Raw genomic sequence first — 24,941 nt, 5'->3', positions numbered from 1 at the left:
CACACAGTTATGTTAAAAGGCCAGAAACATTCTAACAGTTGTTAAACCCCACCAAGGGCAGGTCTTATGTGAAGCTAATCAATCCTCCTCTTTCAATATCAAATGACGTACAGCAAGAAAAGTTTGTAGAGATGTATTAGGTACTGTGAAAGCCCATTTCCCCTCCAGATTTTGTGGGGATTGTAGCTAAACTCAAGGAGCAGGGTGTCCAAGGATGATATCAGGCAGACTTTATAGAATAAGGTTTTTAAGATCAAGTCAGAGGCTGCTGTGGTTTTTAGTTTTGAATATATTTTTTATGGATTTCAGCTGCATTTTTAAAAATACCAATAATGTATATTTGTAGATTTTAAACTGTATTGAAATGCTTTTAATGTAAGCCGCTTTGAGTCTTGTGAAGAGAAAAAGAGGGGTATAAAAAACATAATAATAATAATAATAATAATAATAATAATAATAATAATAATTAGTTCTCTGAGCTGCAGCACACCACACTCCCCTATGTCTTGTATTTAAGCTTTTAGTGTCCCGTTGTTTTGTCAGTATATCTCAGTTCTCACTTCTTTTTACATAATTATACATATTTATACACAACAACAATTATATATTACTGTAAATCTAAGAAATTAAACATTTCTTTAAGTTATTCCTACTTGAGTGAGCAACACGGAGGGCAACGCTTTGTTTTTGAGCATCACAAAATCAGTAGAATGCAAAATTTCCTACTTTGTTGTTGTTAACATTTCATTTTGGTTTTATTTTTCCAAGTCAGGTCTGGACACGTCTGGATCTGAATCATAACTACTACTGCAGGGGCAAGGTTTGTTTTATTATGAAAGCAGATTATAAGGTAGATAGTTGCATGGTAGATCGCAGTCCTTTAATTTATTCTCTGTGTATACTAGGAGTGTCCCCCCCCCCCCCCAAGCATAAAACAGAAGTAGATGTGTGGTCTTCTATTCTTAGCAGTTTGGGACAAAATCTTTCTCATACAGAGAAGAAAGAGCAGTTCTTCTGTGCAATAAATTCTGCCTCCCTCCCTTCTTTTAGTGAGGAGGATCCAACGAGGCATATAGATCTTTTACTTTCTCATGGTTTTATGACTAAAGTCAATTTAATGTCCAAAGTGTGGACTTAGAGCAGCCTTTGGAATTCACTGTTGGCCATTGTGCAATTTTCTCTTACTGATGCAACTGTTTCAGAAGTGGCTGCTTGTTTTGTAATGCTGCAAGTGCATATGTCATTCTGTAAACAAACTAGTCATTACACTTGAAGTGAGAAAGAGGCAACTTAAGAGCCCTTGAAAATAAAGAAACATATATTCTTATTTTGCATCTCACTTCAGCAAGTTAGGGCATAATTGAGCTCTCCTGAAGAGGTAAAAGGAGCACATACTTAACATGTTCTTTCCTTGTTTAGTGGATTTACACCATGTGTAAACTGTGTCCTCATATAATCTTTGCTTGTGAGGAGCATTTCACAGTCTAGTCTGCAATTCTCCTGTTCCTGGCAAGCCGCTTTTGGGAAATCTTCAATGGCTGAGATAGGATATAGGTGAGGAAGAGGAGTGATAGTTTAAAGTAAAAAGTGTATGTTCCTATTTTTGTTCCCTTTATATGCAGATTGACAGTTTCAATAAAGCAGGGAGCACTTTCCCACTCAATACTCACAATCTCAAAAACTCCTGAGTGATATAGATGGGTGTTTGACTTAAGTACTAGAAGTCCACCTAACCGTTTTCTTTACTGCTGATTGAATGTACAGCGATACCTTGACTTAAAAGTTTAATTTATTTAATTAATCTGTTCCGCCCCCCCAAACCCCTCCCCCCATTTTTGTTCTGTGTTTCAAAATAAGAAAATGTACTTTGTATATAACAAATAATGTATAAATACTCATTCGCATGGAACAATAAAAAAGAGATATCAACTTTTAAATGGTAGTAGCACAAAGTTGTGGCACAATGGTAGAAGCACAAAGTGCAGAGGCAGAAGCATCATTTTCTTCATATTGTATTCATTCCAGCATCCCTCCCTCTTTTGCTTTCTCTCCCTTTCCAATCATACTAGGAATAAAAAACCACACAAAATCAACTAACCCAAAGTTCCTCAAAGCAGACAGCAAAGTAGACAAGAGCATGAGGCATGAGACATGGAGGTACGAGGCATGGAGGCTGCTCCCTTGAAGCCCTAAAACCCTGTACTCTTGCACAAGTGCTCCCTTTCTTGCTAGTTCTCCCTCGCGCTCGCTCTTAACTCAATTCTTTTCTTATGTCAAAGCAAAACCTGAGCTGAGCAACAGGTCTTAACTCAAAATACTATTAGGTTGGGATACTGTTAAGTAGAGGTTCCACTATATGTAGAAAGCTTTCTGGTACAAAAAATGTTCTTATTTTGCCTAAGAAAGATTTAACATAGTTCAGGTATGAGGTGTGTGTGAAAAGGGACTGCACACCTCCTATCACCCCATCTGCCAGTCACACTGTGTCCTCTTCTGTTGCACATTAAAGATAAAATGAATGTTCATCATGCTCATAGTGGGGGGGGGGGGGGGTATGTTGTTAGTCTTCAACAGAATTACCCAGCCAGTGTGGTCAGTATTAGCTGGGAAGTTCTGGAAGTTGTAAGTCAAAAAAGTAATTTTGCCAGGTGGTGCACATAAGGCAATAGCTATATGTAATAGTTCTGGGTCTTTCTGCTAGGCCAGTATGAAACAATTGTGCCACTGTTAGACCAACCTCCTCGGGAATCCATTGCCTCAATTTTAGAACTAGTACAGTTGTGTCACATAATTACATAGTAAACTTTACAGTAAAACTACTGTCCCCAGGCAAGAAATGTTTGGTTGCAGCAGGGCAGGTTGGAGAAAAGAAGAAAATTCTCAGAAAGAAGTCAGGTGTTCAGGGTTTTGTATTATATAAGTACTTAAATGAAATATTTTTATAAAGAGCAGAATTTTGTTCCTACCATGTGCCACACGTTTCCGAATTCTATAGAAAGGTTTTGGATCTTCTCACTTTGCATTCCTTAATGGTATGTTAATTTGTCATTTTAGACCCTAATATTATTACTTATTTCTCACAATTATTACCTCCTTCTTCTACCAGCATGCCAGAGGGATCTCGAGGGTAGACTAGGACTATGGGAGGGCAGGTTTCAAATTCCCATTCAACAATGGAGACCCGCTGAGAGACTTTGGACAAGTAGGATATTCACAGTTATTAAAGCAAACCCCCTTTTTGCAATTAAGATACAACTAAGATATCTAAATATAGAGTTTTTAATAACAATTCACTAAAGCTATGAAAATTCCCTACCTTGCCTTTCCTTTCCCTTTCAAGTTTACTTACATCTTTACCCTAAAATATATGTTCAAATGATGGTTGAATTACATTAATATAGAGCTGACTCAACATCAAATGCCATGGAATGTAATAACTGCCACTGAAGTCAAGCTTTCACATTTCCAGAAGTCAGTTTGTGAAAGTAGATTGGTACAGATGCACACAGCCTCACCTTTTTCTGTCAAAAATTGTGAGTAAGTTTCTCTGTAGAGCAATTGGTTACATAATATTTAATATGTTAAAATATTTATATAATTTGAGTATTTCAGAAATTTTGGTCTCAGCTCTTGGAAATACATTGAGGGGCATAATGACTATATTTTTAGCACACTGTTTGCATACTTTATCCTGAGTGCTGTATAGTCATGTCATCACCAGAGAACACACATTAATCATTTTTCTGTGCTGGATCTACATAACATCTTAGCCTCTGCTTTTGTTTAATTGTGTAATGCAACAAAACAATCATGTGTGTACATTTGTGTATTTAACTTTTTGCAGATTTGATTATTCATGGCTTTGATTCTTTGGAGGAAGTTGATCATAGGACAACTTTGAGGTCCCATCTGCACTGACCATTTAATGCACTTTGAAGCTAGTGTCAAACTGTAGCAGCCAGACAAAAATGTGCAAAAGAAAACTTTTGATGTGCTTTGTGGTTTATGTTATTACAATTTGGGTCTCAAAATGGTTCCAGGATTTCCCATGTAATCATCTGCAATATTTCAATACTGGTTTGAAACTGCATTTAAATAGTCAGGGTAGATGTGGCCTGAGGTTCTTAGAGAGGTATTCTTTTGAGTCAAAAATGTGGATTTTTAATTCACATTTTTCAAGTTTTGTTGGGGTTGAACACTTCAACAGCCATGGAAATGGAAGCTCTCATGTACAGAATTTCCATGGATTCACAATACAGTAGAGTCTCACTTATCCAACGTTCTGGATTATCCAACGCATTTTTGTAGTCAATGTTTGCAATATATCATGATATTTTGATGCTAAATTCGTAAATACAGTAATTACTACATAGCATTAATGTGTATTGAACTACTTTTTCTGTCAAATTTGTTGTATAACATGATGTTTTGGTGCTTAATTTGTAAAATCATAACCTATTTTGATGTTTAATAGGCTTTTTCTTAATCTCTCCTTATTATCCAACATATTTGCTTATCCAACGTCCTGCCAGCCCATTTATATTGGATAAGTGAGACTCTACTGTATATGTGAACCTCCCTTGTTCTGATTAAAATTATTGCTCAATTTAAAATAGTTTTGTCAGTGTAATTGACAGCACCATCCCAGGGTTTGGGGAACAATTCTTTCCTAACTGTACCATGAAATCCCTTTATGTTCCCTGTTGGCAAGCAGTAAGCAAAATGACCCTGCTGAGTTTCAGAATCCGATAAGACAGAATTTTTACAAAGTAAAATGCTGGTTTATCTCCAACTACAATTTTTTTTATACTGCTACATACAGCCCTTTGCTAGCAAAATGAGCCCTGCAGCTCACATGGCAAACATTTCCTTTTCTTTACATCATTGTCAGATTGGTCCCATGGGAAAGTCTCGCCCCTGGAACCAAAACAGTTCCTGCCTCTGTGTGACATAGCTGTTGCATACTTATAATGCAGAATAGCACAATGGAACATGTTTCATATATTGTCTAATGTTTTGTCCTGTTGTACAATTTATAATAAATGTAGCCATACATGTAACATATTGTTTCTTGAATTGAGCACACTATTTTGAACAAAGACAAGTGGGAAATACAATCGCTGGCCGATGAGTTAGCTTCTGTAAAAATAGAAGAGATTTTCATTGATTTTTCTATGCTCTCTGCTGAGGGTTTTGTTTTTACAGTCTGATTTAGTTAACCTAATTTTGAAACTGATACAAGTGTTTTGAAACTGAATGCCAAGATGAGAATCTGCATCAGTGAAACAAGTTGTTTTATTTGCAAGGTAATGGTCAATGGTTTAGCAGTATGTTACAAGCTGAATCTCCTTGAAATATTTGAAGATGGCTATCATGTTGCCTTCCCACCTCATTAGTGGAATGTAGATTTTGTAATAGAGAATTGTGCAAAAACAACCAAGTGTTCTTCAAACTGGAACATTGAAAAAGATCAGGCTAGTTAGCACAAATATTGCATTATCTGAAACAAAACAAAAAATGGAGCAGTTGTATAACAAGCAAAGGAGGTCTCTAATTGTGATTTGTCATCTTAGGCAAATGGAGTTGTCGTTAGAAGCATCAGAATTGTTCTCTTTCAGATGCCATGGTTACAGTGAAACAGCAAACTGATTTACTCATTTATAAATAAATATTTGAAGAAACTTTCTTAACATTCAGAAATTGGGAAAGAAATAGGACATATTATGCTCAGGATATAGAATAGGCAATGGCTTGGATCCTAAACTAAGTTAAGGCAGTTCATGGGGAGGTTTAGCTCCCCTTTGTCCTCCAGAAGACCTTTGAAGCCACATCACTGCATTACAAACCTGTGCAAGAAAAGAAAAGAAAGATGGAGGGGAAAAGAAAAAGAAAAATCATTTGGGAAGATTTGAAATGATCCCAAACACAGTTCTTAGGGGGGGCATTTTTGCAGACTATTTTAGGGTCGGTAGAGGCTTCTTGTAATAACCAGATTCCAGTACCTACTTATTTCCTAGTTTTTTTAAAACAGACTGAGATCTTGGAAATGTGACAAAAATGCCCCCACAGCCCCAGAGGACATAATATAAGAAATAATATTTTTGAATAAATAATGACTCCTGTGGATACCAAAGAGCCACTATAGTAGCCCTGGAAGTTGTAAAAGACCCCATAAGCTATACTTTGCCTTTAACCCAATGCAATCTGGAAAGTCACTTCCAGGTTGGGTGGATTGCATGGTGTTTGATAGATTAACTTTTTGAAAGAATGCTCCTTACTATTTGTAACATTAGAGTGAAAACAGAAAACAGTTTAGAGCTAAGTAAGATGTTGAAGAATGGCAGAAGATAACACTGCAGAGAACATGTAATTGAAAGGCATACTTCAGTTAATTTTAGTCACAGAAAAAGTAATGGTTGAGATTCTTAATGTTCACAGGTAATTTTACACCAAGGTTGGAAGTCTTGTAGCCCTTCAGATGTTGTTGGATCACAACTCCCAGTATTCCTCAACATAAAAGGAGCTTGCTACAGTTGCTGGGATTTGTGGTCCAGCCACATCTGGACAACTATATGATTCTCACCACTGTTATTAGTGAGGAGCAATAACATAATGATGGAAATGATGTGTTCTGCATTATTACTTAATTAACCTAATATAATGTCTTGTGTCCTTAATAAGGAAGTAAATGTGTAGACATTTCCAGGTGCTAATACAGTAAGCCCTTAGGATCCCTGGGGTACCAACATCTGTGAATATAAGTCCCATTACATTCAGTGGCAGAGTAAAATGATGTCCCTTACAAAAATGACAAAATTTAGCTTTGCCTTTTGGCATTTTTCAAAAAATATTTTCAAGCTGTGGATGGTTGAATCCATGGATGCAGAATCTATAGAAAAAAAGGTCTGACTGTATTTCTGATTGGACATCTGTTCTGAAATAAATAAAAAAATCAATGTTCACAAACTCATAAACTGAAACTTTGCATAACCTGCTGCACTCATGGTGTTTGTTTTGGTACAGCTAGTTCGGTGTTTGATTACTGTTTCAGAATTAAATATGTACATCTCTTTCTCTTTGAAGTTTATTCAAAACATCGTGGATGACTCAGTGAATGAGAACCTTGTGTCATGTTGATAGTAACTGGAAAGTACATTTCAAAAACATGATTTAATAAATTGATGTCTCCACTGTGTGGACTCTGATAAGCGTCTGTTGACTCCACTTCAAAGAATTGTGCGTAATTAGAGGAATCCAAAATGTTGATTTTCTGTAAAAGCAAAGCTTTTAAATTAAATTTAAAAGCAGAGCCTTCAAATGAAAGAAAGTAGAGCAAGATCAACAGAGAGATATTTTATGGTAATTAGAGAAATTATTTTACAGTCCATATTGCACTTAGAATGGTGTCTATTCTTATATGCAATAATATGCATAATGTCATATCTGTTTGTACCTTCAAGTTGTTTACTGACTTACAGTGGGGCAAAGAATACTGAGAGAACCTGTTCCCAGTTCCTTCCTCTAACATATAGTTTACAGCATCTAGTATTTGTTAGTGGTCTTTTATTCAAGTACTAACTAGGGCTGATCCTGCTTAGCTTCCAAGGTCATATGGGATTTGGTACCTTTGTGCTATTTAGGTCCTATTGTCATATACATTTACATTAGAAAAGTGTTCAGTTGTTTTTCAATCTAATAAATCCTATTCCAGAGAATATATGAAGGCTGATAAAAGTTATAGTCCAACAATATGTAGAAATCCAGTTGACCTCCATCCTAGGTTAAATGTTAAAAGTTTTGCTCCTATGTTTAAAAACAATATTACAAAAAACATATCTGCTAATGGTTTCTCTGTGATGTTTGGAGTGGCCCTCCTTGTCAAACAAAACTCAGAACTATCTAGTGCAAGAAGAAACGTGCAAAACAACATCATCATCCTGTGTTAAATTCATTGTAAGTTTTGCTGCTTGGGAATTTCTGGGGATGTTAGTTATTTGACAATAGTGTGGTTTGCTAATTGAGTCTGCCTGAACAATTTGCTGGGCCAAGTTGAAAAGGTGAGCAACAGGAGGTTGCTCATGTGATTTGTCTGCTTCCATTAACTTTGCAATTTTGCAGCCATGTGAAATATGACTGCATCTCTTCTTTGAAAAAAAAAATGCAGACCAAAACTGGACAACAGTCCCCAGAATCCCTCATGCGTTTTGGCCATCAGGGAGGTTAGCTGAGGGATTCTGAGAGCTATAATCCAAAACTGAAATGTTTCCAAGCTTCACTCCGATGCTGGAGTTGTGATCAAAGACCTTATCACAATGGGTTATACTCCTTTTTCAAAGCTGCATTGGAATCCCCAGCCGGTCCTATCAAATGACTTTTGTCTCCTTTCGTCAGCAACTTGTTGGAATCCATCTGCAAAAAGTCTCAGAAACAGAGTCATTGCACATCGGATCCTAGACCTCACCACACTAACAATGTGAAACCCTAAATCAGTATGCATCCCATTGTTTCTATTCCTATTTTGTGGGAGCTAATTCGAGAAATTGAGTGAATGTTTGTGTATTTGGGAGAAGGAAAGAGAATGAAATCCATTTTTGGATTTGGAAATACAGATGAGCTGCCTAATTATAACAGTGTATGTAAATATGCAATATACCTCATTTTATGTTAACAAGGTCATGACATTACGTGTTCATTGGCCAGCTAATCCACAGTCTGAATATTAACAGGACGCCTGTTTCTCAACAAAGAAACATACATACATGCTGTACTCCAGTAATACACAATGTACAAGGGAGAGGGGAAATTTTGGAGTGTCGACAGCCTTTGCACAAGTAATGACATGCACACACACATATACTTAGATAAATATCAGTAGGGAAGTAGGATTTTCCAGCTTTAGAAATATAGTCTGAGAGCGTTGACACACTTTAAAAATTAAGTCAGTTTCTTCGCTTTAGTCAGTTCCTTAATTTTGAAGTGTGATGGTGTTTTCACTTCTCCATTTTATTTATTGGAATAAGCATAATGCTTTGTTTGAAATATCTGTGGTGAATAACTATGTACAACTGTTGTTTTTTTATATATATACAGAGCTGAGGAAAATGCCAATCCTGGTTTATTATTTTTAGACCTTTGGCTTCCACACAGTCAGATACTAGCTTTATTATTCCTGTGATCAGGTGTTCAACTGGGAATGTATTCTTAATGTGACCATTAAGTTAGGAAGAGCTGCTGTTCCTATGAATTTGTTCTGTTCATTTCAGATTTCTAAGCAGTATTAGTTTGATTTGTAAATGCTGTATAAGTTTCTGATTCCTGGATGCATAAAGCTGATGAAAAGCCTTTGAAATTAACCATGGAAACACAAAACTCTTGTCTCTGTGTTGTGCCAGAAAATGTGACACCCACCGAAGGGTTTTACAGCAGTTTCAGGATAAAAATAATAAGGGTTTGTCATTTCAAAGGGGGGATAAAATAAGAAACCAGCAAGGAGTGAAAACCACTCTTGTCACTCTTAGCTTTTGAAGATTATGGTTGGTCTTGTTGAAACTTTGCTTGTTCTGAAGAGTACATCCCAATGTATTTTTTGTGGGAGTAGAACGAAAACTCAACAATCTACTTATACATGGGCATGTACCGTGGTTAAAATGTCTGCAGTTTTGTTGAGGTTGACATACCGTAGTCTGCAGTTAGAACAGAGGGAAAATTAACTTTCCTGTCTGCTTCGAAGTAGAATGGTCTCACCAAGGAGATACAAATGGGCTTCTTGTGATGGAAGATTGCAAGTTGAAGACCAAGACATCTTCCAACACAGACTCCAGTGTGTTTTCTGATTATTCTCCCAATCACAAATGCTAAAGGTTTTTAAATGGTTGGTTGGTTGAGTGGGTTTTTATTTCATATCCTGATTTTATCCATGTGCAAGGTAGAGGACTATCTATGACACGAATGGAAAACAATATATAGGTGAAACACCTATCAATTGTAACATTAACAACAATGAAAAATAAGGCAACATTAGTATTACCGTGACCGTATCTCCTACCATAAACCTGCCCGATCTCTTTGATCGTCAGGGGAGGCCCTCCTGTCGCCACTGCCTTTATCCCAGACCCGCCTTGTAGGAACAAGGGAGAGGGCCTTTTCCGCTGTGGCCCCCCGTTTGTGGAACTCATTGCCCATTGAAATCAGGCAAGCCCCCACTCTTTTAGACTTTAGGAAAGATCTAAAAACATGGCTCTTCCGATGTGCTTTCGGAGAGTAACTGTTACACACTTTTTTGTTACTCCCCCCATCATCTATCCTCCAGACTGTTTGCTATTTTATGTCTCTGCTCCCCGTGGTTTTATTCTTATCTTTTTCTCACCCCAGGTTTTAACTGAGTGTTCATGCGGCCCGCCCTGTTATATTGCTTTTTTTGATTTTGTGTTGTACTGTACATGATTATTTTTGTATTGTTGTAATTGTATTATGATATGTTGTTTTTATATTTTGCTATATTGTATTGTTCTGGGCATGGCCCCATGTAAGCCGCCCCGAGTCCCCGTTGGGGAGATGGTGGCGGGATATAAATAAAGTTTTATTATTATTATTATTATTACTAAACAATGGTGTTTTGTTGCTTTGCTTTTGTGCTCCATGTGCTCCCCTTCCCAGGGGCTCTAAGGGCATAACATTGCCCCCCCACACATACACACACACCCCTGCTTTTAGTTACCTATCCCCATCCTAATAGACTATGTCATAGCACTTTAGCTGTTTCAGATGTCTTCAGAAATGGACACATTAATATAAATTAGTAGCGTAAATTGTTCAAAAATTTTGAAGCTGCAGGGAAAAAAAAACATGCTCTCCTTTCCATGGTGTTATTAGGGGATGGGATCCCCTAATTGGCATCCTTTATGTTAGTTTAGATGAAAGGTATTTTAAGCATACTATAATTATGCATTTTTTTTGGCTAAAGTTACCATGTTTGGTACAGATTGATTCTCCTTGTCTGAAATGTGTGGGACCAGAATGTTCTGGATTTTGGATTTTTTTCAGGCTTTGAAATACTTACATATACACATTGAAATATCCTGGAGCTGGGACCCAAATCTAAATATGAAATTCCATAGCAATTGACCAAAAAGTCTACGCTGATAAGAAGAACTTACGTAGTATGTAGTTATTTGGTTACTAATTTTATGTCCTATAATTTCCTATCTGTCTTATAACTATTTTGCAATAACTGGACTGTAAGTCACTGGTTAGTAGCAAAACAGGGTTTTTATAGGTCAAACAGGTAAGTCATATATATATGCAGTGAAAATAATAAGCTGCATTTAAAATCATGTAGAGGAGATGAGAAGGTATTTAAGAATAAACATTTTTGGGGCTGTTAATAGTATGTACTTGGGCAAGCTTTCTTTTATTGATTGTGCTATAAAAAGCAATGATATCTGAACATCAACTAAGGAAAGAGGGTACTAAATGATATTGGTTTATTTATTTCATTTAAGATTTTTTAAAATTTTTTGCTGTGCAGGTCTGTCCTATGGCAAAAGTCTTTGTTACCTTTGATACCTATCCATGATTTGTACCTCACTCCTAAAACACTGAAAGGTAAGTGATCTTTTTCAGATGCCTCGTTTACGATTTCTTTGTTTATGTGCTACTGAAATATGCAATCCAAGATTTCCATAAAACCCTTTTTTGCAGTGTTGATTGAAATTATTGTTGTGGTAAGAAATTGCTCTGTGTCTTTCCGCAGACACAATGTGAAAGCAAGTCACTATTTGTGGCACTTCCTGAATTTTTCCGACAGCAGTAATACTCAAAGTTTAGAAAAGGCTTTGGGCTGCTTTAGTTTTTTTTCAACTAAAGTTGGCAAAAGCTTTCAGTTAGTATGGCTCTTATATCATCAGTGATCCTATAATAGTTATGATGTACCTTATATATTCACAAATGGGAGACCACTAGTCAGTAGGAGTGAGGAAGCTACTAAAGTAGTTGTTAAAGTAGCAACATTTAGAATCTACAAAATGTTTTTTGGGTTTCAGGGTTTTTTTTTGTCTCATCCTCTTTGAATTTTCATTAAATCTTAATATCTGTTACATGATACAAGTTGAGTATTCCTTACCCAAAATTATTGGAACCAGAAGTGTTTGATATTTCATGTTTTTTTGGTTGTGTGTGTATATGTATGTATGTGTGTGTGGATAGATAGATAGATAGATAGATAGATAGATAGATAGATAGATAGATAGATTGCAATTTCCTGGAGATTGAACCCAAATCTAAACACGAAATTCATTTGTTCCATGTACACTCCATACGCATATGCTGAAGGTAACTTTATGCACAATATTTTTAATGGTTTCATCCATGAAACAAGCATTGTGTACATAAAACGATCAGAAGCAATGTTGTCATCTTCCAGCCACCCATGTGGGCAGTTTTGATTTTTGGAAGATTTTGGAATTCCAGAAAAGGGAGATTCAATCTGTAGTAATTCTCAGAGTTTATTACTAGCATTCATGTTCATGTGCCTTTGCTATATTTTGTGAATTAGAAACTATTTAATTCTCTAGACCAGTGTTTCTCAAACTGTGCTTCTCTAGATGTTTTGAACATCATCTCCCACAATTCCTAACTGCTGGTAAGCTGGTTGGGATTTCTGGGAACTGAAGTCCAAATCACCTGGAGAAGCACAGTTTGAGAAGCACAGGATTCCTCAACATGGAAGCAGAGATGATAAATTGGTTGACTAAGGCTCCCCTTGATACCACCCAAGTAGGGATTGTCTTTGGAGACTTCACTCACACTATCATGTCTTAAGCTGATATGTCAATTCAAAGCCCTACTGATCAAGATCTGTATGTGAAAAGATATGGTGTTCCATTAAATCCAGGTGTGTTTGAAGGAAGATTTCATGTGTGTGTGTGTGTGTGTGTGTGTGTGTGTGTGTGTGTATTGTGCAAGTCAATACTGCCAAGATATGCTAGGAAATTTGGGAATAGATTTTATATGGGTCTCCCCAGAAATCTTTCCTGGGAATCCTTGTGGGTCCCACAGTGATTAAGAAAACCGTACTATTACAAGAGCATCATCTTGCAAACAAAGCTAATTTCAGAGATCTGTCCCCAGATGAGTTGGGCAAGCCATATTGCCTCCCTCCTCTGTTACAACTTTCTGTCATCCCAAAGACTCCACTGTGGATCAGTAGTCCTTTTCTCTCTATTTTGTATATTCGGAAGCCCACTTTAAACATATTGGTCAACTTTACTACTGATTCAGCCAACTACTCTGCAAAATATCAACTCTTGGTGAAAACATGAATATATATATCATCTTTGCATTTTCAGAAAGGATTGACTGGTTTTCTTTTGGGAGATCTTGGTTGAATTAATAAGATCTGAAGTTTGGCGGAAAGGATGTTCATAATCAGAAATGATAGCTAGAAACAACAGATCAAAAGGTAGAGCCTCTAGGCAGTGCTGAAACCAGGATGCTGTGAGATCTGCAAAATACATCTGTTCTTATTTCCTGTTTTCAGAGGTGGTAGCAACTATTCATGGATTTCCATCTTCCCCAGACTATCTTATGTACTGAGTTTCATTACTTTGTTTTGTTTTCCACGTTTCCTAAGAAACTCTGCAATCTTTGAAATAGTATCTCTATCCTGAATAAATGAGAGCTACCATCCGAGTTGTAATCTTTGTTCTAAGTAGTTTACAAATAAAGCACAAATAAAATAAAGTCATATTCTTGATCATTTATATAATCCATTGCACTAATAATGGATATAGATTATTTCTATATGCAGGGGATATTGGAAGCAGAGGCTGACGGATGGCAAGTTTCCTATGGGCATTAATGCTACATTTCCCAGTACAATACTCTATCCCAGTTTTCATACTGGCTCTTGTAACTGTTTGTTATTGCTGAAGAGGATTACTTAATTTCTTCTGGAAACGTTGTGAAAGGAGCAGGTAGCTGAACACAGTATCCAACACATCTGGGATGTCATGAGGTTTGGAAAATCTGTATCAGCTTTCAGTTCAGTTTAGAGTGTCTCACTGAGTAAAAGAAATACCTTTTAAAGAGTCATCCAAATAGAATGGAGCATATTTATTTCAATGCAACAGTTTAATTCAGTATTTATTAAGGATTAAACAATGCAATGTAAAGGGCAAGAGTTTTTTATTGAAGAAAATAATGGTTTACCAAGCAACAAGTGCACCAAAAGGGTGTTTAAAGAGAAAACTGTATAAGTATGCTTTAGCATAAAAGGCACAAAGGAATAGAGTAATACCTTTGAAGCTGACTGTTTTATTCTTCCATAAGGTTTTGTAAACTTCAGTCTACTTCATCAGAAGCATGAGGTTCATGAGAACTGAAGTGAGCTTGAATTCTTTCTGTTGGCAGAACAATAATCCCTCATCTAGCCAATTTTAGCCATTTATTTGTTAAGTCAGCTGGAGAAGTTTAGTGACTTTCATAAATTTACAGCTGAAATGAATGAAAATTGCCCTTAATTTTAAGAAAGTATAACCCCCCCTCCGCCCCAAATGTTTTGTTAGCATTATCTGCTAAGTCAAAAATATCTCCTTTTTAAAAAACTTTTTAAACGGAGCCGATTCCTGAAGTAGCAAAATTTTACACACAAAACTAATCTGATCATCATAATGTGCCATTTATTGGCTGGATGTTTAAAACAAATCACTTAACTGAGTTGTGAAGAGTTTTGGCCCTTTGGCCAAAACAAACATGGGTGTCTCCCTAACAGGGGAATTACATCACATTTGCTTTTAGAAAACACTGGGGAGCAGACACAGTTCAAATGCATACTTCTGTTTGAAGATGAGAAATGCGTAATTATACAATCTCTGGACTGAACTGCTCTCAGCATAGCTTTATAAAACTGCATAGCAATGCACTGACCACTTGAAACAACATCAGTTTTGTTAATATAACAACGCCCATGTTTTGTTATCATATACTCATATGTTATCATATACGATATCATATACTCTCAGAGAGCCAGCATGGTGTAGTGGTTTGAGCCTTGGACTGTGACTCTAGAGACCAGAATTCGAATCCTCGCTCATCCAAGGATGATCTTGGGCAAGTCTCACACTCTCAGTCTCAGAGGAAGGCAAAGGCATGTACAAGAAAACCCTGGAGTAGGTTCACCTTATGGTTGCCACATGTTGGAAATGACTTGATAGCACACAATAACATCAAATGTCCTCAATTGGTGTTAAAGAGAAATTCATATAGTTGTTTATTTTCAGAAGAGACTAGCTGTTCATAGTTTGACTCAAGATGCTTAGGTGCAATCTGTGATATTTCATTTTAAACAGAAAATTGCCAAAATATTCTGTAAAGAGCTTCTTGAATCACGGGCATAACACATTGGCTTGCATTCAGAGTAATACTGGCAGAAGCTATTAGTGAGATATGGTTTTCTTCCCCTCCCTCCTTTAACCCTTTGTGCTTCCTTAAGCCAGCCCCAGAGGTTTCCCAGACCTTCAGAGCAGCTTTAGGGAATGTGCAGGGGTCCACAGGGGAGAATAGCTTCTTCCTGGTTCTGCTGACCTTTTAGAATTTGGCCTATAACATGTCACTTTTATTAGGAGCGCCTGTGTCCCTGTCCATAACTCTTTCCTTCTTCACTTTTCTGTTTAAGATTGAACCTGAAGTCTTTCCAATGCATGTGAAAGTTCTGTGATTTTTGGTTGGCTCTAACAAAGTTTCATGTTATTGTTCTTAATACATAGAGTCTCACTTATCCAACACTCGCTTATCCAATGTTCTGGATTATCCAATGCATTTTTGTAGTCAATATTTTCAATGCATTGTGATATTTTGGTGCTGAATTTGTAAATACAGTAATTACTACATAGCATTACTGTGTAATGAACTACTTTTCGGTCAAATTTGTTGTATAACATGATGTTTTGGTGCTTAATTTGTAATAACCTAATTTGATGTTTAATAGGCCTTTCCTTAACCTCTCCTTATTATCCAACATATTTGCTTATCCAACATTTTGCCGGCCCGTTTATGTTGGATAAGTGAGACTCTACTATATATTCAAGCAGATTGAGGCTACCTGCATATTTTTAATCTGTACTGGTGCTCAGAAATTCACTGTGCTAAGCAAAACACAAACAAGTAGATTAGCCCAGTTTAATATGGTTTCTAATTTAACAAAATATGTGCAGATTATAGGAACACAGCGATCATTGCTTATTATTGGAAATAGGAGCAGGGAGCTTTTTTCACTTTATACCTCCCATTAATTGAGAAAGTGCAGGGTGGTCAAACAACTGAGCAGCAACTGAAATTAATACTGTGGAGTGGAGCATTTGGGTCTTATAGCCAGCTTTTTCCACCCTGCATCATCCCCTAATAGAGGCAAGATTGGTGAAACCTATATCTTCACTTGTCATTGTAGGGGTTAAAATTTGTCATATACTTTCTACTATATATACTCAATTATAAGTAATTCTTATGGATAAGCTGAGGACAGATTTGGGGCCTAACATTACACAGTTTGTTCCGACCTATGATAAGTCAAGACTAAAACTTAGGTAAAGGTAAAGGTAAAGGTTTTCCCCTGACATTAAGTCCAGTCGTGACAGACTCTGGTGGTTGGTGCTCATCTCCATTTCTAAGCCGAAGAGCCGGCGTTTTCTGTAGACACCTCCAAGGTCATGTGGCCGGCATGACTGCATGGAGCGGCCTTATCTTCCCGCCGGAGCGGTATCTATTGATCTACTTACATTTGCATGTTTTCGAACTGCTAGGTTGGCAGGAGCTGGGGCTAACAGCAGTCGCTCACTCCGCTCCCAGGATTTTAACCTGGGACCTTTCGGTCTGCAAGTTCAGCAGCTCAGCGCTTTAACACACTGCGCCACCACCATATTAAAAAGAATGCAAGGGAAGAAGCAAAGGAAGGCAGTGGTCAAAGAACTGACAAAATTACAGCAGGTGTAACTGTTCGTGTTCATCCTAAAGACTGGATGGATGAGGAAGGAACTATATTATGGCTGTGTGATGTGTAGGAGACTCGCGTTGCACTATTCGCACACATGTGTTTCTTGCATAGTGAGTTGCGAAGGGGAGAAAAGTTCCAAGCTCAGACCAGGCTGCCAGGGAAAGTCAAGGGGCAAGCATCAAAAAGCAAACCAGCAAATGCTTCCCAGCTTCAGGTGCACAGAGGTGGGCTCTAGATGCTTTTTGCCAGCCTCTGCTTCCTCCTTTCTTCTTCCCCTGAACTCAGATTGCTGTTAATTTGACTTCTAGGAAAACTGGCATTGACTCATGGATAAATTGCCCAGGTTTTCAGGGTAATTAAAAAAAAAGTTTGACTTACATACATGATTTTTCAGCTTTATTTTCCAATTATATCATAGCAATAAATATTTTGATGCTACTGTATAAGTATCTGATGCATCTGGTATTTAATGTATATAGGTAAAGGTAAAGGTTTCCCCTGACGTTAAGTCCAGTCATGTCTGACTCTGGGGGTTGGTGCTCATCTCCATTTCTAAGCCGAAGAGCCGGCGTTGTCCGTAGACACCTCCAAGGTCATGTGGCCGGCATGACTGCATGGAGCGCCCTTACCTTCCCGCCGGAGCGGTACCTATTGATCTACTCACATTGGCATGTTTTCGAACTGCTAGGTTGTCAGAAGCTGGAGCAACAGCAGGCGCTCACTCCGCTCCTGGGATTTGAACCTGGGACCTTTCGGTCTGCAAGTTCAGCAGCTCAGTGCTTTAGCACACTTTGCCACCGAACGTGTCTTAAATCTGTGTTTATATATATTGTCAACAAGCCTTACTGATTGATGCATTGGTTGTTATTGTTTCACCCTTGTCTATCATTCACTTCCAAATGCATCTCCCTTACTATCTACTTCTTATATTTCATTATGTTACTTTTTAGCCACAAATGGAACTAGTTGCCAATTAATCTTTTGATGCTTCATTTTTCTTTAAGGTTTGCATGATGGAAGTTAAATCTACACAAGAGAGCTCGCATGTTTTAGATCAATACTGCTGACATTTTCTGCATTTTGCTATACCCTGGTGTAGTGGTCTTCATTTTTTTCTGCCCAAAGACAACGTACAATGGATCTCAAAGAAAGCTGTCCAAGTGTTAGTATCCCAAGCTCTGATGAACACAGGGTGAAGAAAAAAAGATTTACTGTAAGTTTCACATTCTGTTAATATGATACAACTCATTCATTTTACACATAATACTAAACTCTAGCAAATTGCTCAGTTAATGAACTCCAGACTTGTGTGTTGCCCATCTCCTTCCGGCTGTTACAGATAGGCCATTGGAGAAACCATGGGTTTTGTAATATACTACTGCAAGATTTACATATTGTTGCATCGGAAAAGGATAAACCTGTTAGTGTAAATATATAATTTATAATGTATTGAAGAAGCTAGGATCAAACTGTGATTTATGTGTTTATATCAACAAGCCCTAGCCTAAACTAACATTTCCAGTTCAGACAGTGAGAAACTGCTGTTCATTTCCAACCTGATTATCTTCCAGTCTCCTTGTTATGCCCATGTCAGAGAGGAGAGAATGAGAGGAATTCGAAGCACCTGCTCGTAATTCCAATTGGAAATTGCACATATTAGTATCACTGCAAGAACAGTTAATCTCTTCTGTTTATATGCATACTGTAATATTTAAAACATATACAGTTATGGAGCATCAGAATATTGTATATGTAAAATTGAAGGATTTAAATACTAGTGGTTAACATCTTAAAATCAAAACAATGACTGTGGATGTTTTGTGGTAGATTTTGATCTTTCAAAATGAAACATAAAAATTCACAATTTCCCCTCTTTGCTTCTGTTTTCCCTTCATTGTTTTTTGTTCTTTTTATTCAGCCACCCCCAGATTGTGGAATGACCTGCCCAAAAAGGTCTCACAGTTTAATACACTGTCTGCATTTAAAACAACAACAATACAGACCTGTCTATCTGGATGATTTTTAAATTACGGATTTTAAACTATGTAGTGATGTTTAATATGTGTTAAGTGTATACATTCTTTTAAGCAGATGTTTTAATTATATGATGTGTTTTAACTTATTCCATATGTTGTATTTTAATACGTTGCTGTTCCCCACCTCAATCCATGGGGAGACATGATTAAAATACAACATTATTGATGTTGTAGTTGTTTTCAAAAAGATGATCTGCTAAATAGGCTCCTCTAGAGCAGAAAGTGTTTCTTTTTTCTGCCTTCTCTACCAGAATGTTGTTTTCTCATAGTGGGAGGTAATCACCTTTGGACCGCCTGTGGAGTTTTCCTCTGTTTTTAGACTGCAGTGTAGTCTGTTCTTGCCTTCAAAAAGGAAAGAGTGTAATTTGATTTAAAATAGAATGTTGTTTTTAAAGCCGGACAGACAGTGCTGCCTTGTCTCTTCATGTTAGTTCGGCAGTGCAGCTAACTTATAATTATAAGTCTTTTTATATTTGCCAGTTTGAAAAAAGTTACTTTTTTTAAACCAAAGTTCCAAAGGGCCATACTGGTTGTGTGATTCTCAAGAGTTGTCCAAGAAAAGGAACATTTCCAGGTTGTTATTAACTGGATCTTTCAGAGAACTTGGTAATATTGCCTCAAGTCAGTGCCCCAGTGGAAAAATGACAATAAAATAAGCATTGAAGCAGAAACATGAGTTATAACTAATGGATGTGGATGTTCATTTAACTTTCATTGTAGAAATTTGCAAAACAAAAAACCCATAAGGAGATAATGCTGCTATTTTTGGCTGAAGTCATTGAAAAACAAGCCTAATAAATTCCATGCTACTACACTCAGCTTGGGGCCATCTTCAGCATGGTGGGCTGGGCTCACATCCATTTTGCCTATCCCTAAGTCCCACTGAGAAATAAGTCTCAGTTGAAAGAGGTGTGACCTTGGGAAGTCGGGGGTCTATCTCTCAACTCCTTCAGCACAATTAAAACTAATTCAGAGAAACTAAACGTTAGTTAGCATTAAAGCCTCTGAAACATCTCATCAGTTGGGTAAGGAATACATGCACATATATCATTATGTTATAGTTTTCAATAATAGTTCTCGGAATCCTAAAGGGAAAGTTTGGGCTCTAAAGTTACTTTGTTTTTCATGTTACTACTGAGAATATGATGGTTCCGCTGCAGAGTTAACAAGTTCAACTTCCTGAATATTGCTACCAGTAAATAACTATCATCTATCTATTTATGTGTCTGAATTAGTTAATAATTGTTTATGTTTTGCTTCAGGTTTACAAAGTTTTGGTTTCAGTTGGCACCAATGAGTGGTTTGTCTTCAGGCGATATGCTGAATTTGATAAGTTGTATCATACGGTAAGTAAAACACTAAATTCACATCAGAAAGGGCACCTGAATTCCCTGATAAGGAAGTTGACTACGTTCCAAGGTCAATATAACTCTGTACTCCACCCAGTTCTGCTTCATTAACATCAAGATTGGTACTTTCCTTTTGGTTTCATTATCTCTGAGGATATAATTACTACATCCAGTACAACGGGAGTGACTGAGTAGATGGCCCATATATAGACATAATGATGATGTAATTGTAAATAATTAGAGAATAAGTAGACTACATTAATAAAAATGGCAAGAATTATTGATCTGGACCTATCCGTTGATCTAGTTGTATATCAACCCCGAAGCTTCCCTCTGCCACACAGCTGGCATTGTTGGTGTGTCATGCTAACTATGTTACAAGGCTAAACTACAGTGTGTATTGCATTTCAGCTAAGGAAACAGTTCCCCACTATGAATTTGAGAATTCCTGCTAAAAGAATATTTGGAGATAATTTTGATCCAGGTGAGTGAGTGGTGGGAGTTCTTTTTCATAGTAATTTAGAAACAACAGATTGCTAGAATGAGATGTGTGATTTTCTACTCTGAAAAAATGTTTGTAAAGAAAAATGTTATGCTGATTTATCTTCCATTCAAGATCATGCATTGGCTGATAAGCTGAGCAAAACTCTCTGATGATACAGTGTTAGATAAATAATGGAGCAGCATTAGTGTGAGCCAAGCTGGTGGCATTACAGTTTATTGAGAAACTAAAAGAGAAAAATATATTTGACTTGGATGAAAAGAGATATATAGATTCTATCCTTACTAATATGTGTATCTCAAAACAGGAATTTCCCTAATAATTCATTGGTACCAGTGGTTTTTCTTTCTTGGTCCAGTAGTTTTTCTTCCTTTTTTGGTTTTGTGGGAAATAAGAGTGCAGTAGTCTGTCTGTGAGTATCTATAGTATACAAATATTGTGAAGTGTAATGTAGTGTTGTTTTTGTGTGTGCCTTCAAGGTGTTTCCAACTTATGATGACCCTAAGGCAAACGTATTACAGGATTTGACAAGATTTGTTCCCAGGGGTTTGCCTTGTGACTTGTCCAAGGTCACACAGTGGGTCTCCTTAACGAGGTGGGATTTGAACCCTGGTCTCCACATTCGTAGCTCAGTGCTAAAACCACTGTACCACACTGTCTCACCTGTAATATGTGGCTTTCCTTGAAAGGTGATGGACAGACTTTCCTGAGAATTCAAAACAGCTTGCTGTGCAACACAGGATAGAACCTCAGGTTTTTAAAAATTATTATTTTAAAGAAAAGGGAACTAAGTCAGCATTTTTCTGACATACAAAGTAAATTGCATTGTCATCTGGAAAGTATTTCTGTCATTTCTGATATGTCTGGATTATACTCTTCTGTGAAATAGGAAATGCAAGTTGCATGTATAGTCTGAGTGAACTTGAACATCTGTTTAAATTCCCTTTTGGTAATAATTTGAAAGTGGATGCTACTACATTTCTCCCCCGTTATATTCTCTGGTAGTACCACATTTGTGGCAAGCCATATTTCTTTCAAAGCCTCCATCTGTGGCATATATTATATTAATGTATCTCTGAGGGGCTGACATGTAGCTCATGCTCTTAAAGAACAGAGCCTGACATTTTGATCTCTTTCAACTACACAAATCTGTGATTAGATCCCTTTAAATTCTTGACTTCATTTCCTTCTATTTATAGTTTAAGACTTTCAAAACAGGTTGAAATCAAGGCTTTGTTAATCACTGGAATTCTTCCAACACAAGCGCATTAAGGGCCAGAATTCTGGGGTGGAAATTAAGAGTGTTTAGTTCAACTTGTTCTTTCTACACACATTGGTATCATTTATTTGTATTTTATGTGAGTTACATTGTGGACCATTGCAAGCTGCATAATGATGAAAAATATAAGGGATGCAAAATCTTCTCTTGCTGAGTTATTCTGTCAACCACTGGCAAAGGGATCTTGTAGCCCCTTTGAGACTGAGAAAGAAATTAGTAGCATAAGCTTTTATTTCTAGAGCTAGGTCTGTTTCATCAGATGCATGGAGTGAAGTGCCTAGTAACATTTGCAGGCATTTATAGCTACAAATGAGAACATGCAAATAGCAGTGGAAAAGCAATGGAAAAGCAAATAGCAATGGAACAACAAGGACGGTTGAGTAGATAACCGTATAAAAGATGGAGGGAATTATTGGAATGTAATATAATACTGACTGGACACCAAAAAGAAGATGTGATCAACTGGACAAAAGAACGCCCATGCAGATGGGTTGCTAGATTGTGTGTGTGTATCATGTTGGCATGTCAACTGCTGGGACTATTGTATGTTCATTCACATGGAAATAAAGTTTTTGTTTTCCTTTCTCACATTGAAGTTTTGATTTTGATTTTTAAAAACATTTATGTTCTCTCACACTTATTGCACCTGTAAACACTGTATCACATTTGCATCCTTGTCAGGTTTGGCTAAATACTGGACGCTCAACTGAAAGGGCATATATACATCAGTGTTTGTACCAACTAACTTCTATTAGATTGTATTTATCATATTCTCCAAGATAAATTGGAATGAATAGATATTCTGCAGAGACATAGGGAAAAATTGAAGTACTTTAGGAAAATTTAGTGATCATAGCTGAATTTTCTTTTAGCTAAATGCCGAGGAAGGTGACATAAATAATATATTAAATAATATAGATAGGTGTTAAAGTATTCCCTGTTGTTACTGAAGAAGGATATATTTGCTTTCTATTTGTCTTAATTTAGACTAGATCAAGGTAATTTTGCCATCAAACAACTCCGGCACAAAACTTTTCAGAGTCCTTTATGGCAATAATGGTTTATTCATTAGTCAATTGCTACTACAGTAGAGTCTCACTTATCCAACACTCGCTTATCCAACATTCTGGATTATCCAACGCATTTTTGTAGTCAATGTTTTCAATACATCGTGATATTTTGGTGCTAAATTTGTAAATACAGTAATTACATTGCATTACTGCGTATTGAACTACTTTTTCTGTCCAATTTGTTGTATAACATGATGTTTTGGTGCTTAATTTGTAAAATCATAACCTAATTTGATGTTTAATAGGCTTTTCCTTAATCCCTTCTTATTATCCAACATATTCGCTTATCCAACATTCTGCTGCCCCATTTATGTTGGATAAGTGAGACTCTACTGTATCTGCTCTTCATGGGTTATTATGCTCTGTAATATTCTACATCAATGTTCTACACCAGGAGTCCCCAAACTTTTTAAGTGGAGAGCCGGTTCATGGTCCCTCAGATTGTTGAGGGGCCGAATTATCATTTGAAAAAAATAATTATAAAAATTATACCTGGCTTCTTCCATTGCACTTTGGCCATGTCCATATTGTCCTTGGCTTTCCCCTTGGCCATATCCATTGTGGAAATGTATCCCCAGGGCAAATTCCAATTTTTAATTTGGCCTGGAAAAAAGTCCCACCCAATCCAAGACTTACAGTCTTTCTTCTCCATGGATTTCTGTTTCATTATTATACTTTAACAAGAGAGTCACAATCTCCTTTTCACTTGGTACGCAATGAGAAGAAGCTGCCTCGTCCTTAATCTTGACTGTTTTCCACTTGTGAGTCTGTGCGAGGGATAATATGACACAATATTTATTAAAATTAGGGTTGATTATACCATATTCTGGGATAACAAGAATATATGTAAATGATAACTTTTAAAATATGTTTATTTGCCTTCAAAGGATCAGCTGTATCCTGGAAATCCCCCCAACGCTGAAAAGTGTAAACTGTCTAACTGTAATATTCTGCATGTTGATGTAACTGTCACAATTAGACTCATTTCACCCTTCTCCTTTTCTCCTCAAATGCCTCTGTTAATATTCACATGTTCTTGCGTAGTTTTTTTAAAAAGCCCTTATTTAGTAGGCGTTTGAAAACCAAAAATTGTTTGCAATCTGGTTTAGCCTATTGTGGCACTCTTGTTGAATTTTATGGGACCACTTTAAAGTTGGCAGATATTGTCATGAGAGCGGTGCAAATGGGCTGTCTGTTTTTTGATATGGAACTGATCAGCCCTGAAATAATCTGATAAAATATGTGACTATGCATTTTACAACACAGGTCTTGATATATGTTATTTCCTCATTTTTCTTTTAAACAGATTTTATTAAGCAGAGAAGAGCAGGACTGAATGAATTCATTCAAAATTTAGTACAACAACCAGAACTTTGCAATCAGTAAGTGAATCTATTTTTCCTAAATGGATGAATGAGAGGACGTGGCCAATTGTAACACAGAAGTTGTCAGTGGTCCACTGGAAAGCTTGGTAAAGGTAGCTGACTAGAGGGTTCTGATAATCATAGTCCAAAAAAGTATCTTCCAGGCTCTGATCATTTTTTAACTACCTATGACTGTCAAATCTTACAAAAAGGAAAGGCTAATAACCCCCACTGTCTTTTGAGAGAGACATTCAGTTGCCCATACTTACACAGAGAAAATTTGATTAATTTTGAATTTACTTGTAATTACCAAAGGCTACACACAAAGAGGAAAGGCGGATTATTATCCTCCAT

General features: G+C 36.9%; 1 protein-coding gene across 4 annotated transcripts in view; it reads left to right on the top strand.

The window, feature by feature from the left end:
- The window catches only part of sgk3 (serum/glucocorticoid regulated kinase family member 3), a 79,121-nt gene that overhangs the window by 37,329 nt on the left and 16,851 nt on the right, over positions 1-24,941 (top strand). For all 4 annotated transcript variants that reach the window (XM_008108535.3, XM_003219602.4, XM_008108533.3 and 1 more), the window contains exons 2-6: positions 11,528-11,604; positions 17,992-18,200; positions 20,286-20,369; positions 20,784-20,856; positions 24,530-24,605. In XM_008108535.3, the coding sequence (XP_008106742.1) occupies positions 18,123-18,200; positions 20,286-20,369; positions 20,784-20,856; positions 24,530-24,605 (311 nt within the window). In that variant the 5' untranslated portion in view covers positions 11,528-11,604; positions 17,992-18,122. The remainder of the gene's footprint in view (positions 1-11,527; positions 11,605-17,991; positions 18,201-20,285; positions 20,370-20,783; positions 20,857-24,529; positions 24,606-24,941) is intronic.

The sequence above is a fragment of the Anolis carolinensis genome, chromosome 4, assembly GCF_035594765.1.
Source record: "Anolis carolinensis isolate JA03-04 chromosome 4, rAnoCar3.1.pri, whole genome shotgun sequence".
NCBI classification, from domain to species: Eukaryota; Metazoa; Chordata; class Lepidosauria; order Squamata; family Dactyloidae; genus Anolis; species Anolis carolinensis.
This window is presented reverse-complemented; position numbering and strand designations above follow the sequence as displayed.